Genomic DNA, 18,677 nt, shown 5'->3' with positions numbered 1-18,677 from the left:
ATGGAGATGATGCCCATGCGCACTGTAGTCCAGGGGAGGAGCCACCTATCTCGTGATACTTCGAAGACTCTTCCAGGACAACAAGGTGCAATCATCCGGACCCAACACTAGGCGGCGATCTATGCACAAGATATGAATTTAGCGGCCCACATGCCTCGAACACCTAGTTTCCAAGATCCGCAGGCGGTAGTTCAAATCACTTGGCATATTTCATTTCCTGAAATAAACCTACAGCAAAATCGTTTTTCCACTCAACTATGTGTTGTCTAAGATATTTCTTTAATCGTGTGCTCCGTAGTATTTACCAATGTTGCTGGGAAGGGTAGCTGTTATCAGCGCTATGTGTCAAAATAAAACTAAATAAGTGCTACATTTTAGGGGACGGTGAGATTACTAGAAAGTATTACAACTAGGAGCAGTAGTGCAGTGCCCTGTGCCAGCACATCCCAAGACACCTCCCCTCCCCCCCTTTCCACAGGAGACCCAGGGCACGACAGACAATTTAGATGCAAAATTAAAAGATAACTCATGCCATTGCCTTGCCCTCACCAGATCCGAAAGTTTTGTGAACAAGGCCTGGCCGCTGGGCCTGCAGCTTCAAGGTCTCTGGCCTGCTGCAGCTGGCCAGGCACCATTTACTAAAGCAATCTGTTGCCTTGGGGACTGCCGCCCTCCCACAACTTCTCCATGAAACTCCGCACTCATTTGTCACACATAATTTGAAAACTCAAAGGTACAGATCAGTCAGAAATTAAAGGGCAAGAGTGAGGGGGCGGGGAAATTATACTCTTACCCTTTTGTACTGGACTGAAGAAAAACAAAAGGCGTCGCTTGATGAAAATTTCATGGCCTCTTCTGCAAAACCCGCTGAGCTTCCCCTGAACACACTCCATCTGGCCCCAGCAACTAGCGACAAACTGCTGCCAAACGGCGGAGACGTCACTGGAGAAAACAATCAAACACAAGCGCGCGCCCCTTGCGCTCAAAGTTTTTAAAAAAGTTTGACGAGAGGCAGCAGGGGCCGGGGAGAGAGGAGGGGGCCTGCACCTCTTTCCCTTGCGGGAGCGAGCAGGAGCCATCTGTTAATTACAAACAGATGGTTTGAAATCTCGCTCCCGCAAGGGAATCGCCAAACGTGAGTGCGTTGCCATTCAAAGCAATGCAATGCATACACATTTTTGACAGCAAAACTTAATCGATTTCTAAAGTTCTTTTTCCTATGCAGCGAGACCTAAAAACTAGTGCTATGCATCTATGGGGAGTAGGGAGTTCTTCAATAAGCTAGACGAACTAATTAAGACTAAAGGGTAGCAGGAATGCACAGCAAGTTCATTTTATGGAAGATACAGGGGATGAATGTACACCCCAAAAGGTAGAGTACATGCTTACTTTAAGCGACAAGGTGTCCAGATTTTCATGCTGCAGGAAACACACTAGCTGAAGTCTGAGTTGTTAAACTGAGAAAGAAATGGAGAGGGCCGTTTTTGCAGCCCGCTGCTCCACTTATTCAGGGAGGTCTTAGTGTGGACTGCCGAGGGCATTCCTTTTCAATAGCAGAAGGTAAAGACTGACCCTCAGTGGAGATTGTCAAAGTTTTTGGCCTCCTAATTAGAACTTAAACCTGCTTAGTAATACTGATATACCAAATAATGGCAATATGATGTTATTCGGGAAAATAATTTGTGGGTTGCATTCTCCTACCTAAACATTCAATTCATAAGGCTGAGTGCCCTTAACAGTGTCATAAGTGGACAAGGGGACAGACACCCCCAAAACTGAGACAAAACCAGGAATGGAAGCTACAGTGCTGAATGTTATAAGGGAAACTGACTTAATAGGCAGATGTATAAAATCAACATCCAACCACACATGCACTTATTTTACTCCCACAGTCATCGTACACACAGCAGAATTGACTACATCTTGGCAACAGGGAGCAACTTACGGGATTTGGAGACATATCACACTTAAATATGTTCCTTTTGGACCACTCACTGTTGGGCCTTATGCCATCTAGATAAAGGACAGCTGCCTCAAGCTTAACTCAGACAAGACCTTAGTACTAATCCTGTGCTCCTCCCCCTCCACCTGGAATGACTCTTGGTGGCCCGCAGTGCTCAGAACCCTGCCCCCCACCCCCACACACACAACTATGGGACACGCACAAAACCTCAGCATCGTCCTGGACTCCTCGCTCTCTATGAACCGCCAAAACAATGCTGTTTCGTCCACCTGCTTCCAAACGCTCTGCCTGCTTCATAAGATCTTCAAGTAGATCCTCACTGAGTCCAGGAAAACGGTCTCCCATGCGCTTGCCAGAAGCAGACTCAACTATGGCAATGCACTCTATGCTGGAACTACCCAGAAACTGCAAAAAAACTGCAGAATGCCCAGAACGCCTCTGCCAGACTCATCCTGAACATTCCACGCCGCAACCAAATCACCGGCTACCTGAGGGACCTACACTGGCTACCTATCAACAAAAGAATCACCTTCAAGCTCCTCACGCACGTCTACAAATCCCTCCAAAATGCCAGACCTGCATACCTCAACCACTTCCTCGCATTCTACACTCCGGCCAAACATTTCTCATCCGCCCAGGTCACCATCCCATAGATCCGCAATACCACGGCTGGAGGAAGATCCTTCTAACACGCTGGGAAGACCTGGAACTCCCTGTCTCTGCACCTCAGGCAATCGCCATCGCTGCCGCAGTTCAGAAAGAACCTCAAGACCTGGCTCTGCGACTGAACCGCAGTACCTCCCTCCCCCAGCGTCCTGAGACCCTCACAGGTGAGTAGTCATGCTTAATGAGGTAACTGATTGATTGAATGCAGACCAACACCAGACCAAAAATAAAAAATATGGTATCTCCGACCTGAAGCCTAACAGATGATGCCATTGTGACTGAGTCAAAAGAATTCTCAATGCAGTCCTTTCCACAGTAACAGACAACAGCGAAGAGTAGGGTATTGGAGTGGGAAGCTTACAAAGTAATAAAGTGCATATGGCAAGTCACTGTGCAGAGAATGCAGCTAGAACACACACACTAAGAAAAGGAGACAACTGTTGAGCCCAGAGAAAGACCCATGGCAAATGCAACAACTGATGGATACCAAAAGACAACCTGATAAAACAAGCTCTAAATGACATAGTTATAGCCATAGAGGGGGAAATAAGACAGGTTGAACAAAGCCTGGTTACTAAAACGCGAAAAACCTTAGACACGCATACTAAGACGGCAACAGGAAGGGGGCTCTGATGTTATCAGCAGGGTGGGGCTCACCAAGAATGTGGAGAATACCTATTTCTATTTCTATGTAAAACATTTATAGAGCGCGACAGCTGCCCCAGCCAAGGGGAGTCCCGGCGCTAGAAGCAAAACAGCAGCAAAGATACGGATGACGGTCTACACAATAGGAAAGAGAAAGGTTTTAATAGCTCTCCTAAAATGAGTGAGATTTTCAAGGTCACGAATATGAGGGGGCAGAGAATTCCAGAGAACAGCCGCTCTATAGCGGAAAAAACGACCTCCAGCTCGGACTTTCCTGACGTGAGGGACCCGCAGCAAATGTTGGCCCATAGAGCGAAGCTGGCGGGGGGGAACATAGAAAGAAAGCAAATCTGTCAGGGAGCTGGGAATTCAAGCTTCAGAATTTTAAAAGCTGTACAGAGTGCTTTAAACTCAATCCTTTGAGCCACGGGCAGCCAATGAAGGCGGCGAAGACTGCCAGACACTGAGCAGACTCTACGCAAGCCCAAAAGATCTCTAACTCCGGCATTCTGAACTCTCTGTAACCTTAGTACCTCTTCCTTGTTTACCCCTAGGTACAGAGAGTTCACATAATCGAGCCTAGAGATAATCAGTGCCTGAATAATGAGATGTCTGGTCGGAGCACCGAAGAAGCCCAGGATAGGTCTCAGCCCACGGAGGAGACCGAAACAGGTACCCGCTACCTTCTTTGTTTGAGTCTGGAGACTATGCGAAGAGTCCATCCAGACCCCCAAGTTCTTTACCACCTGTTTAGGAGGGGGAGGGGTACCTAGATTCCTGGGCTACCAGCGCTCATTCCATAGCCTATGGTCCTTTCCCACCAGCAACACCTCCGACTTACTAGCGTTCAGCTGGAGGCAATTGGCTGTCATCCAGCCGGCAACTGCCGCAAGATCACCTTGGAACTTAGCAGCGTTGTCCCTAGAAAGAAAACACACATAAAATGGTAATATTAAGTACGGAAAGGATAGGTTATTTAAATGGGGTACGACTCCCAAAGCTATCTGGAGAGAAACTTAGGCAAATGCTTTCAGAGATACAAAAGAAGAAAACACTGAGGACAGGCAATACACCTGCTGACTTGTACCAATTAATACCAGAGCTGATATTAAATAAAATATTAAGGGTCTTCACAGAAGTGTGTGATTGTACTGATCTCGAAAGCGGACAAAGACCAACTCAACTGTTGTCGTATCGTCTGCTAAAAATGTTGAATGCAGATGTGAAGTTAACTAGTAAAGCTCCAGCAAACATAATCTACCAAGTATTACTCTCATTCTTGTCCATGAGGGCCAGCCAGGCTTCCTTCCAGGTAGGAGTACCATGCACAGTATCAGAAGACAAACGCATTTTATGTACACATGTACACATTAGCGACCTCGGGCAATGAATAGGCTCTGGCAACATTAGACATAGAACGCACATTTGATACTATGTGCTGAGACTACATCTGGCTTGTAATGGAAAAAATGGGGTTTGGTCCTATTTTCCCATCTGGGTTAAGCTTTTATCTGCTGATCCAACCAGGAAACTACAAACTGAGAGCTGGATCTCGGACAGCTGGACAGCGGCGAGGCAAACGGCAGGGAGGGCTGGTGTCCCCCATGTTGCTCACAGTGGCCTTGGGACCCAGGGCATGAAACATGCGAACAACATTGGCACGGTGGAGTATACAAGTAGGCATTACAAAGCATGGTGTAGCTATACATAAGTGGCATGTTGGTCTACTTTAAGTTTCCAGTACATTGTGTCCCTCACTTCCTCACAGAACTATAGCAATTTGGGAAGGTCTCCAGGTTAAAGAAAAAAAAAGGACTGTCACAGATCCAAAACATTTCCACTGGGTAAGTTTAAAGGGGTAGAGGGCTAGTCTCTCCCAGATCTGGGTTTAACTTGGGAAAACAACATTTTAAATACCTCTGGATACAAGTCACAAACAAAGAAATAGCCCAGTACACACTCAGTATGGGGAGGGTACTGATAGAGCTTAAACACTCTGTAGATCTTTGGGAGACATTATCTTTGTCTGTCATGCAAGAATATTGCTAACTAACATGGTCTTCCTTCTACAGTGTCTTTTTATTTTGCAAACATCCATGTGCCTATACCTCTCAGCTTGTTCCCAGAATTATATGGACTGATCTGCTTCTCAGTCCGAGCGGGGAAAAGTAGCTGGATAAGTTTAGCTACACTGATATTCTTTTAGTTGGGGATGGGAGACTGGGCCTCCCAAACCTATTCTTGTAATACGCTGCAACACAACTACAGCACACAGTGCACTGGTTTGACAACGGCAAAACTTGGGGAAAGAACCTCCTTGTTGGCACATTCTTAGCAAACACACTTTCTGAGGTATTCCTGATGGGGAACAATATGTCAAAAGACTATCTATATTGAGTCAGACAGGATGGAAGAATCTGGGATAAAATAGTCACAATGACCTGGCCTCACATCTCTTACCTTAGCACATTGCTCAATGAGAATCTCCACCACAATGTTTTGGAACTTGATGTTCATCATGGCCGCCACTGTATCTTCCTGCGCCCTCAAGAGTGTTGGTCCAAAGATAACCGCCATGTTGGAAGGTGACATCAAGTTCTCCTGACTTTGCTCGCATACCCTGAGGGAGGAGAAGGAAGAAAGGGAGTGACACAGTAGTAAGGAATGGAAGGGAGGCATGTGAGGACAACAGCAAAAGAGAGACAGCAGAGAATGGTGAAAACCCAACACGTCAAAGGATGGATCAATGGAAATGAAGAAAGATAATGAAGACAGAGTACCAAAAAAGGTTAAATAACCATGAAACTTGCCTATCATCAAAACAATTCTAGCTAAAAAGCAGTCTCTGTTGACCTTGAAATTGCACAATTTGAAATATTTTTCCAATGTTCCCAAAATCAGAGACCATATGGTATGTGCCTGCCTAGTTGGTCCTGGGATACTTAGCACGAGGTATGAACACCACAAAGCCTATAGTTTATATTATATTCCACTTGGCATCACTGAAATCAGTAGCATTGCTTTGGAAGTGTTTGACATTGTCCTAAATTAAACATATACAACAATTAGGTTTATGTTCCAGGCAGGCAAGATGAAGAGGTGACACTTATAACTTAGATTTAGAACTTGTAGGTGGTTGGTCATTTCATTTTATTTTTCTCTGTGGGCAGGGTTTTCCGATACCCGGGTCCACATTTCACTCCTTACTATTCCTGCTTCTTCTCTTTTCATTTTTTCTGTGCTGCATACATACATTCTGCCTTCTCCTTTCCATCTTTAAATGGTTCACTGCTCATTCCATTATTTAGCCTGACACACCCACCTCCTCTCAGCCAGATTGGGAGGCAAAAAGATTTTTGAATTTCTTCTGACATTCAGCACATTTTTAGGGTGATGCAATACAATCAACTAGTCTTGACAAATGTGGTTTCAATTGAATGGATTGTAATTGTGTCTCCTAGTGGGGAGGGCCCCTTGGTACCTCTGGTGGTTTTGTGCAACTCAATAAAAATCTGTTTATAAAAAAAAATACAATCGACTACTGTGAATTTCAATCACATTGGTTCTATTTTCCTATTGTCTCTCTATTTTGCATTTGCACTGCTTCCCTACATCAAGAATAATTGCAGACAACCTAACAGCTAAAAAGCATCACCTCTTCTAAAGATGCCCACACTGAGCCCACTGCGTTGCCAAAACTCTGTCTCCACTTCATCAGGAAGGTAATGTGGCTCAAATGTTGGGCTTCTGCATTCCGCCTCCAGCTTTCCTGTAGTACTATTTATGGTTGTTAGTGAGACATATTACAGCACCAATTGCAGTGTGGTTTTTGATAATATGCACACGTAACCGGGTAGTGGTGGTACTTGCTCACTACTGTTGTTGCTTTCCCTGAGGTTTTTAACACGTTTCGCCATGGTTATCCCAGACCACCGGCTGAGGCGAAAAGGCCTCATGTGACTTGCTTCAAAGCATAAGCACAGATCTGTGCTCTCCATACTGTATCTGAGGTGAGTCAAAGCTTCACGTTATACCTTCTCTTTCACCTGTTTGTAGGTCTGTGACTACCCTGCATCACCAGGCATGGGTATTCTGCAGATTATCCACAGTTGTATCTTGTGGTGTGCTGGGACAGTAAGAACTACAACATGGACACTGCTTCACAGCCAATGAAAACTGAATACATAAGTGTGTTTGAAATACGGTCCACTGAAGGCTGGGCATCTATTGAATGTTGCGAAAAAGTCCAACCTCCTTCCTGACTGGTACCTGGAACAAGCATGAACTCGCACATGTGTTACACCATGTCCCAGTGCTACCGCTGCATCTTATACCTGGGATCACTGGCACTTCTCTTTCACCGCTCCTTGGAGCTTTCCCAGTCCACCGCAGGACTTTACAGTTCTCTGTACTTACTTCATTTTACAAGTCGCTCCACTTTCTTCTGGTTCATTACACATTGTTGTATGCCATGGTGTTGTTTAATATATCCCAACCATAAATATTCATAGATAACGTCTGATGCTACGTCCAGCACTTCTGTTTGATGGTTATACTCTTTCAGTACTGTCGAAAAACAGTAACGCTCAAATAATTCAATTTATTTTTGGTCCCTATGCGAAGTCCCTGATGAAGAAACTGGAAGATGCTATGTGCTCCTACTTTCGAGAATGGTGCTAATGCCCTAATGAAAAATAAGAAATATAATTCTCTGTTTCAATATTTAAAATATATAAAAAAACAAATGTCATTAGTTTGCAAGAAACACATATGACAAAAAAAAGTTCAAAAAGGACTTAAATGGAACGTGCACTACAGATGCATACAGGATATCTTATATTAGTGTGCCTCGGCTGCACACACAGGTACTGCTATTAGATTTCATAATCTACAAACAGTGTAATATGAAATAGAAGGTAAGGGCAGCTGCCCAGTTGCACAATTTGAGTGGAGTGGTGTGGCAACTGGTTAGAGGCGGCAGACCCGTAAGCAGAGAACGGCCTGGGTTCAATTCCCGACGCGGCAGGGTCGTGGGCAGGGTCAAAACGGACTCGATAATTCTCGCCTCGGTGCCTACTCAAACCAGGGAACACACTCGGCAACTTTGGGCATTAAACTTGCCTCATCTCTACAACGGTCCCCCACAGACGCCAGGGATGCCTGGTTTCACCTTGGAGGTACCCAGAAAGGGACCATCTCGCAGGAAAAACCGGGACGGGTTCCCCAGCGGTCTTCAGCACCAGGATACTCCATGGAGTCGCAGTGCGCTTTACAAGTACACCCACATTTACATTTACAATTACAATTTGCTTCTAGGAGGGATCATCATGTGAGTGACATTTTGGCACAGTAACTGATACATAAACTTTAGCAAAGCTAAAAACAACACAGACAGCTTACCCCTACCCCCCTCACAGTTAAGGGTGGAGTTTTTGACCTCACCATAATAGGCCAAGATGCATATGGTTCCTGTACTTGGACCAAAACATCTAGAAGAAGGGAAAAGATACATCTCCGAGACATAATGTCAGAATTAGCACCTCCCAATACCGCCCCTTAATATTGAACACGCATCTCTATTTAAAGCTCTAATAGAAAGGTAGGCAATTGTACAGGCTATGAAGGAGTTCCATGGGGGAAAACCTTCGGACTAGATGGGTGCAGTAGTGACATTTATAATAAAACCTAGTAAGGCACTCAAACCCCATCTTTCGACACTGTTCAGTTTCATTTGGAATCAGGGAATGTTTGAAGACACTAAATCTGATTTTATGAAACGCGGCTTATAGCACCCAAAACGCATTTATAAGATTTTTATGAAAATAATGGCAAACTGCTTGGTGTTGGTGACTGCAAGCATGGTGGCTCTGATCAAACTGGTTTCATACCGGGGCATCAATTAATCGCACAAACTTAATTTGTTGTTGAAAAAATTTCATATGTGAAAGAAAAAAAAAGAAGACATCATTGTTCTCTTAGACACTGAGAAGGCTGTCAACTTGTTAAACTTCAAGTATCCATGGAACATCCTAAAAAGAATAGAGGTACCTAGAGTGATCAGTGAAAATATACCGATCAGTACAGGTGCTATACAAGGGTGCCCCTTTCCTTTTATGCTCGATTTACAGAGCCACTAAGTTAAGGATAAAAGGCCACTACAAAGCTGTCTGTCCTGGTGCACAAAAATCAAACTATAAGCTGAGCCTCTCTCAGATATATTTATATAAAGTTATAAAATCAATCACACAAAATCAGAAATTATGATTTTTGAAGTTAGCTCTGAAATCCTTCCACCAGGAAAAAACAATAATACATTCAAATTCATTAAGATATCTTGCTATGCAAGTAAGCCATATAGTACTGACAAATGCCCATGTACTTGCCCAGCTAAGAAATCAATTTAAAACATGACATCACATTCCCTTAATCCAAATTGAGAGAATCAAGCTTAAAAAATAACAATCCTTCTACAGGGCCTATATCTTCTTTCAGACAGTTTCGTGCTCGCTGTCTAAGAAATGTTACAATAATTTAAATCCAGAAATATCCAGAGTCATATGGAAGAAAGAAAAAGTAGAGTAAGTGAAAGCCTTCCTGTCCCTTATTCCCTTGATACCACTCCATGATACCGAGAAAAAGAACTTAGCAGCCTACTTGGGCTATCTGGAAAGATTAACCAACTTCAATTGGCCAATGGAACCTTTTTTTTTTTAAGGAATATTTAGAAGCCAGACCAACCTAATAAAGGTATGTAGAAAAGGCTAGATTACATTCCGTTCTCTTGGCAGAACTAGAGGACCATAAAAAGAACAACAGGGTAAGTGGCTAGAGGCTGAATTACAACTACAAGAATGGGTCGCTGCTGCAGATCTACAAAGATGATCCACACTATTCTGAAAAGTGGCACTGTAAGACATTCACTCTAATTCTTAATTTTAATTTTTAGATTACAATATACAAAAGCTCAAAAGTTTAAATCTTGGTTCCCCAGAGTAACACTGTGTTGTCCCTAATAAGTGACCCAAGTTGGGTCATAGGGAACACGTGTTTGTATCTAAATTGTCCAGCATTACAAGAATTTTGGTCTCACGTTTAAACCAGATTAACTGATCTTGTTGGGTGCTGTTAGAGATATCAGTAAAAACTGACCATAGTAGTTTGCCTTTAGAATACCATAACACATGCTCAGACAATACAATATTCTTTTGGGAAAATGACACTGCAGCACAACTAATGGAATAGGTTATAGATAGATTGTTGGTCTGGTAATGCAAAAGGCCGAAAGCAGCGACAAATTACCTTTAACAGAGCCAAGGCATGTCCTTACTGGGCTAAAGGCAGCACTGCGAGCAGAACATCCAACAACTTTGCTTAAAATAGGTCTGTATGGTGGGAAACACACCAGGCAACAAACGTATCCCATAGTCTGGCGTAAATAGATTTTGGAGTTTAATGTCTGGCTGCTAGAATGACATCCATGACTTCGGGAGGGAGGTCAAAAGCAGTCAAATATCACCACTCAATTCCCATGCATGGAGCTGTAGATTGCACATACATGGGTGGAGGACCCTAGCCTGCTGCTGCTACAGGGGATCCTTCCATCCTCCTGAAGCTGCAGTCTTATCCGAAGACAGATGCTCTTACCCAGAGGTTCCGATACCACTCTCCTCGCCCGATCCAGAGCCATTAGGATGACTTGACATTTAAAGATCCAGACAGGTGGTTTACAAACAGGGGCAAGCCCTAAGAGTCTGCTAGTTCCAGAGACACAGAACTCCAACCAGCCCTGCTTGTTGTAATATCACATTGTGGTGGTGTTGTTGTCTGTGAGGACTTGAACCAGTCACCCTTTGATGGTCGCAAGGAAGAACTTCAATGGCAATCAGATGGCCCGCAACCCCAGTACATTGATGTGGAGTCAGGTCCTTTGATTTTCACCTCTCCCAGATGACCTCCCCAACTTAGCAGTGATGCAGCCACCAACAATGTTAGTAGAGTAGGGAGATGGGTCTGAAGCCGATACATTTGTGGTCAAGCACGTCTTTTACAGTGTCCTTTCCAGAATGGCTCTGGTGAACATGAGCCTCTGCGGAGGTATCAGGTGTGACCCAAAAATTTTAGGGGGTTCCCTGTTATTTGCAGATGGTCTACGACTGACTGTGGTGAGCCTGCCTTAAAAAAACAGTTGCCGAGGATTACTGGTGAGCCCAGGAGGAGCTCGGGAAACTGAGAAGGCTTTTGACCCACTTTGAACCATGGTTAGCAACTTTGATACTTCAGGACGGGAATATGAGAATATATGTACTGCAGATCCAGTGCTACCATTAAGTCTCCTGTATCCAGGGCAGACAGAACCTGGGCTAGCATGAGCATCCTTACATTGTCCATTTTAGGATAAGATTCAAAGGGCAAAGGTCTAGAATAAGACAAAGGCCTCTGTCCTTCTTTGGCACCAGGAAATCACGGGAATAACATTCAGTCCTCATTTCCGGACCTGAACTCTCTCTATGGACGCTTTGTCCAAAAGCGTCTGGATTTCCTGCTGCAGAATGGACAAATGGTCCCCCAAAGTCACTCTAGTGTAGGCGGAACTTACGGCGGGTCAGAGAGGGATGGACAGGTCGCAACTCTGTTGAATGATTTATAAGACACACCTATCAGATGTGATGCTCTGCCACCCTTAAAGTTAATAACATATCCTGCTTCCTAAAGGGTGGCCATGTACCACTGAGATCAAATTAAAGTAGCTTTGGGAGCTGAAGCAGGAAAGGCAGGGGAGTGGGCAGTAAACTGCCTCTGCTGACTGGACACTAAAGAAGGACTGGGTGGGGAGCCTTGCTATTGTCTTTGCTCAAAAACCCCATCGGAAGCCTCAGAAGAGGCATGTTTGTTGGGGATAGTGCTGCACTGGTGCCTAGGGAGCATGTTATGGCCCTGCTTTCTTTGAAGTGTTCCAGTGCCAAATCTGTCTTCTCTACGAAGAGACTGGTGCTATCAAATGGCATATCCTTAATGATCCTTGAAGGTCACCAAAAACCCCTAGCTCTCATCCAAGGGTAATGTTGTAGCACCATGCTAGTCATGCCAGCCCTGCCTAAGCAGTCAGTAGCATTCAGCCTCAAATTAAAAATGTGCTTTGTAGCATCTTGGCCATCCTCGATGATCTGAGCTACATTGGAGCAAACTTCAACAGCGAGACAGTTACCAAGACCTTGCCGACCATATCCTACCAAGCATGCGAGCATGTTCCTAAATGGAAGCTGCCATTAACAGAATGAAGGGCAAGACTGGCAGAAGAAAAAATCAAAATAATCAGGTTCATCTACGGCATTGGTAGGTTTGGGGCAAGCATTGACAAGGCAGGAGTCGGCCTGAGTCTTGGTGCTGATCTGAAGTCAGGTTGTGTGTCCGCCCCGGAGTCAAGGCTGACCCCATAGCGAGGTCAAGAGACACAGATGGTGTGGAGGACAGATCAGCCAATGGCAATACGACTAGAGACCTCCTCGCATCCGCGGGGCCCAAATGTGAGCCACAGGAAGCCAGAAGGGTTCCAAATACATGCAGCATGGCTTCTTTGAAAGCCTCTATCTGGTGTCCCGTTGCAGACGATCCAGAAACTTGGAGTGCATCGGTTGGGGAATTGGTTCCTCAGTAGAAGACCGAGATCAAGAGGCATCTTGATGTCTGCGACTTCTTTGGACGAGAGAGGTGGGACAGGGAGGAATCCTGCTTCCACTTCTGTCTTTTCTTTGTATTCAACTTACCTGAGGACTTCAAATGGGAAGAGGTTCTGCCATGTTTATGGCCTCAAGAGCGGGAGCGAGTCTGGACCCTGGACTTCAGCTGGGACTTACATGCCTTCCGTTTCATGCCATGCCATGCCGGTTCTTGCCATGTCAACGCCTGCCCCAAACCCACCAATGCCGTAGAAGAACCGGATTATTTTGTCTGATGCCAAAACAAATCCAGCTTGACCTCGACTGAAGTCCAACCTCATTCCAACTCAGGTACGACAGACACTGCCCCCACAATCCTTCCGCAACTTGTTTTGTTCAGACTCTTACCAAAGCCAGCATAACCTTGGTGATGAGAATATTATGATAATGTTAACCTGTACTTAGATTTGCAGGGGTCCAATAGAATGGACATTTCCCCTGATACTCTGTTGAGTTCTCTCCCCTGCCCTGATCCATCAACAGAGGGATCAGTTTCTTTTGCAGTGAGCATCCGGCGTGACATTCAGTTTGGCTTTAATGTTCCAAATCTCCTTGGGGTTCCTCGGGCACAGTCATTGAAAGCCTCGGAGTCGTGCGATGATTCTAGACACCAGAGGCATAACTTTTTGCGATCTGTGTCAGACAACTGTTGGTAACTGTTCCTACACGGCTTAAATAAACCCTGTAGTTTTTGGTGAACACATGTTCCCTTGCACACTGTATAATCATTTGAAGCAAAACAGTTTCATCAGAAACCTAGAAAAAGATTGGAAACGAGTAACAGATCAGCATTCGAAGGTATGAAAAGAAAGGAACTGAAGTCATAACGAAGGGGTGGTGTCTAAATGTGGCTCAACATCAATTCAGACGACGACATGAAGTCATTACAGAGCTGCAGGATGTTAACTGCGTGGGAGCAATGCTGAGAAAAGTCTTTGCATTCAGTCTAGTGCCTAGAGGTATTCACAAGGTGAGGCCTCTCCAGTTAGAAATATTCATCAGAAAGTGTGAAATGTGATGCATTTACAAAGGGTTAAAGAGAAGGGATAAAGAATGTTAAGCCGAAGGGCTGCAGGTAACAATAAAGAGGTTGCAACTGATACCTATAGCTGTAAACAACATTCCTGACTATACTGTCCATATATTCCATATGCCTGAACCGACGGTGTGTCTTAGAAATGAGATTTAATGAAAGTTGTACTGTGGTCCCTATATACACTGTAGTCAACAAACACGTGATGGTTGGAAGGCTTACGTTAATGTCAGCCAGCCACTGGTAATTACTCTGGCCGCATTCCAGGCCATTGTTTTTGCCCACCATACCACTCTAGACAGCAACCAGCCATATTAAAATCAGTCTGCTCCAATAAGACCAGCCCAACCCAAAATGCCAGGTCAGCTCCCCGTGAACTGGAATGCAAACTACTACAGACCGGTTTCAACCAGTTGGGGCTGCTTCTGTTCTATGGCACAGATAGCAGAGGGGGGAGGTGGGGGGGGGGCAAAGTTTGAGCATACCTGACACACCTGGGACATTGCAATGAGGAATACAAAAAGGTGATGGGTGGAATATTGTATGAATTTCACTTGACAGAATGCCTGAATTCCTCATGATAAATATGAACACATTAGAGTGATAAGACAATATTCTGTTACCTGCAGTCTTGCCCTATCCAATTTTCACTGGCATCACAAATATTAAATATCAGACGTGAAGGGAAAGATTACCTGACTAGGTGTCGTATAAGTAGCTCGAGCATCTCTCGATTCTTTTCAGGTATTTTGTAAACCAGGGAATGGATGGCTCCAAGACGGTAATCCAGGTTCTCAGATTCTAAAAATTAAAAGCAAAGGAGAACTCTCAGAACTGTGGCTATTACAGAAAGTAAAGCTTGAGTCGGGCAGCATTAGACAATCAATACTTCATAGCACTACGCGGTGAATGAGGACTGGTGCTGATGCCAAAGGAGACACCATCACAGCATCAGTGACTGTGCCAACAAGGCATCAATAGATCTATGTCATTATGGCAAATTCAGAGGTTAAGAAATAGTCACTGAGAAACCTCCTTGAAGAGTAGCACACTTTTGCTTGACATTACATGATCTGCCAATACAAACCGGTCATAATGAACTCACTTTGTAAAAAGGGATTTTTGTTTGTCTTCACCCAAAGTAACACTAATCTTATCCCGTACCCTATCTCGAACCCTAATTCTATCCCGAAACCTAGTAGTTACATTAAACCAAACGTTAATACTAACCCTAAACATGATCTAAACTCTAAATCTAACTCTAACGCGATCACTAACTGCATTCCTGAACATAACACTTACCTTAAAGCTAACACTAACATTAATCATAACCCCCGAGCCTAAAGCTAAATCGAACCCTAATGCTTTCCCAAATCGCATGACTAAACCTAACACTTACCTTAACACTAATTTTAACCCTAATGTTATCACTAAACGCATCTCTGAATGTAACACTTGCTTAAAAGTAGCACTAATTCTAACCATGACCCTATTGCTACGCCTAACCTCATCTCAATCAATCAAAAGATAAGTTATTATGACCGTTTGGCTTTTAAACTACATATTCATCCTATCACAAGATAAAAATACAATTGTTAAAAATTCTTAAATCCTAAAAACCAATTACATTATATTCTCATAAAAACATATTTTTAGAATAACACACTATAAGTCACGATAAGATACCTAAAGATTACAATACATAAAATGATTACAGACATTCTATTTCAATCAATTTATCACATCTTAGACCACCCTATTTCATATCATTGTTCCATAAGAAATCTTTTGGCTACTTGTATAAATTTCGCCAAGGCGATTGCACTCTCTAAGCTCTGCATATCCGTAAGTAGCTTAATTGCTTGCAACCTTCTACTTATTCCATATTTTAAAAAGAGTGGCCTTAATACCATCCGCAGTACTGATATCAAATTTGGGCAATCCATTACAAAGTGAACGCTAGTACATTTTAAATCTTGCCCACAGGTACATTTACCATAGTCATCCATTAGTATATTTTTTACTTTCTCATTTGCACGGGCGGGATTAATACTGCATCTCTAAACCTAGAAGTTGCCCGAAATCTAACACTGATCCTAACCCTAACACTATGCAAAGCCCTATCTCTTGCAAATAACATAAACCTAGCGGTAACACTAACATTATCTCTAACCTTAACTATCCCTCTTCCATATCCTACTATGACCCTGATTCCATCAATAATCCTACTAGGTAACATGCTTAACTACCCCTTGCCCAACCTATAGTACCAATCCAGACCATAACTATAAAAAAATAAAAAATAAACTCTTTTTCTAAAGGGTAATAACCTAAAATATTTAGTTGCTATGCTGTTTATTTTTATTTTAAAATATTGGAACCAAAACCACAAATGCTATTACCACTTTTTGCCATTAAAAATGCATGATTCAGGTTTTCTTGATAGATTCATTTCCATAACTACCTAATCCCAGCATGGACATAACACCAGACATGGTTCGAAGCACTGTCAAGGAAGAGTTACCGTATTGACAATGGGAGAACCGTACTTCCACAAACAATTTTTGAGTGTCTGTGACGTGGTACTGACATTAAAATTCAACACTAGCCTGGAGCTTCTTGCCACCAACTCAGTTTACCTGTGGTACCAAACGACCGGCTTGTCATGTGTGGCAGCACGGTGCCTGAGATTTCATTCACTCCCCATCCCTAAATTATTCAACACTAGATTTTGTCTTTTAAAACGTTCTTATGTTTTGAAAAATAATTGAACATGTGGACTTACTAGCAGCTGAGACAAGTTCCCGATGATGCTTATATGTCATGATGGGTTCAGAAAGGTTCCTAAAAAAGAAAGAAAATGGATTATAGACAGGAACGTATCATATCAACTCAAGTGAAAATCAGGCATTAGTATGTTCTGGTCATATCTCATTAATATCTAGATGTTATACATACTCCTGACAACAGATGAGACAAGTATGTTGCCTCAAGTTCCCATGGTCATAAAAAGCATTTCTACATTAAGTACACTTACTAGATGTCAAAGTTACTTACCTATAGTAACAATCTTTCCGGTAGAAACATTCTTCACCTCTTGCATATTCCTCAGGCGTCAGAGTGAATCTGGAAACTTTTCAGCAGTATCTCTGCACACCGGTAGGTAGCACCATGCGACTCCACACTGACACTCTTCTGCACAAGAATAACATGCAGAGCCTTGAATAGGCGCCACTCCAGTACGCTGACGTCAGTTGCTTTTGACACTCTCCTCACCCCCTGCCACTGAGCCCCAAACCCAGATTGGTGTGACCAGTGTGCAGATTCCTAGACTTGGGATCTTATTAAAGGGTACAGGCCAACCACAGAATGGGGAGGATGGGGAGGTTGGTGAGGAATCTGCAGCTAGACAGTCTCTACCAGAAAAAGCATTACCGAAGGTAAGTAGCTTGTTCTTCTGATGGGATGGAGATTCTAACCTCACCTCACTTTCAGAATTGAAACCAAAATAGAGATGGGCCTTAAGTTGGACTAAAACCAGAAAGTCCTGCAGGACCAAGCAGACAAAATACCATTATCAGCAAACCAGATTGTCCAGACAATAGTGCTTTGCGGACCTATGGAAAAATGCCCCCATTGCCACCTGGCAACTGTCCAGGAGAGGGTCTCCGTGGGCCATTGCAGTGGTAACAGCTTAGGCCCTGGTAGAATTCCATGTAGTCCTTCCAGAGGCTGCTTTTCAGCCAAAGTGTAACAGATACTAATGCGGAGCATGATCCAGGTGGAGATGGTTCTCTTCTGCGCAGCCTTGCTTTCTTTCGCTCAAGAGAACACTCCAAAGAGTGGTTTTCAACCCATTGTTCTTTGGTCCATCTATATAAAAGCTTAGTGTTCTTTTGGGGTTCAAGCGATGGAGTCTAAAAGCATAAAACGCCAGCCAGGTGATGGTTTGACCAACGTGGAAAGACAACACAACTTTAGGCAAGAAAGAGGACTGTGTCTGCAAAACCAGTTTGTCTGGGAAGAATGTGGTGTACGGCAGTTTCACAAGAAAGTGCTTCTAATATGTCATTAGTTGCATCCCCTGGCACACACTTTTGTCTCCAAGATGGTTAGTCTAGGATTCCTTTCAAAAAAGTATAACTCAATTTCGTTGTTTGATTCAACACATTCTTTATTCCATTGTTCATATATCCAAAATTGTTTCCATTTCAAATCTTTTCTTAGTATTCCATTTACATATCATTAAATGTGATGTCGGTGGTAGAAAGTGTCACGGAACAAATTATGGGGGCGCGTAGCGTGTTTCCCTTCTTTCTCGTTCGTTCGGTATGATGTGCGTTTTACGCTTGAAGCTACGCGCCCCATAATTTGTTCCGTGACACGTTCTACCGCCGACATCACATGTTCCCTGATGAAGGGCACACAATGCCCGAAATGCATTGGACAAAGCTATGATGTCAAAGGAATTTAATGATATATAAATGGAATACTAAGAAAATATTTGAAATGGAAACTATTTCGGATATATGAACAATGGAATAAAGAATGTGTTGAATCAAACAACGAAATTGAGTTATACTTTTTTAAAGGAATCCTAGACTAACCATGTTGGAGATAAAAGTGTGCGCCAGGGGATGCAACTAATGACATA

The 18,677-nt window shown here is 43.5% G+C and overlaps 1 protein-coding gene across 1 annotated transcript in view; it reads right to left on the bottom strand.

The window, feature by feature from the left end:
• Positions 1 to 18,677, bottom strand: part of OPHN1 (oligophrenin 1) — a 702,970-nt gene that overhangs the window by 145,862 nt on the left and 538,431 nt on the right. Inside the window, exons 16-18 of the mRNA XM_086918347.1 lie at positions 16,809 to 16,867; positions 14,719 to 14,824; positions 5,735 to 5,894 (exon numbers count right to left, since the gene is read on the bottom strand). Of these exons, the coding sequence (XP_086774473.1) occupies positions 5,735 to 5,894; positions 14,719 to 14,824; positions 16,809 to 16,867 (325 nt within the window). The remainder of the gene's footprint in view (positions 1 to 5,734; positions 5,895 to 14,718; positions 14,825 to 16,808; positions 16,868 to 18,677) is intronic.

The sequence above is a fragment of the Lissotriton vulgaris genome, chromosome 4_1 (assembly GCF_964263255.1).
Source record: "Lissotriton vulgaris chromosome 4_1, aLisVul1.2, whole genome shotgun sequence".
NCBI classification, from domain to species: domain Eukaryota; kingdom Metazoa; phylum Chordata; class Amphibia; order Caudata; family Salamandridae; genus Lissotriton; species Lissotriton vulgaris.
The sequence above is the reverse complement of the archived record's forward strand: the minus strand, read 5'-3'. Positions and strand labels throughout refer to the sequence as shown.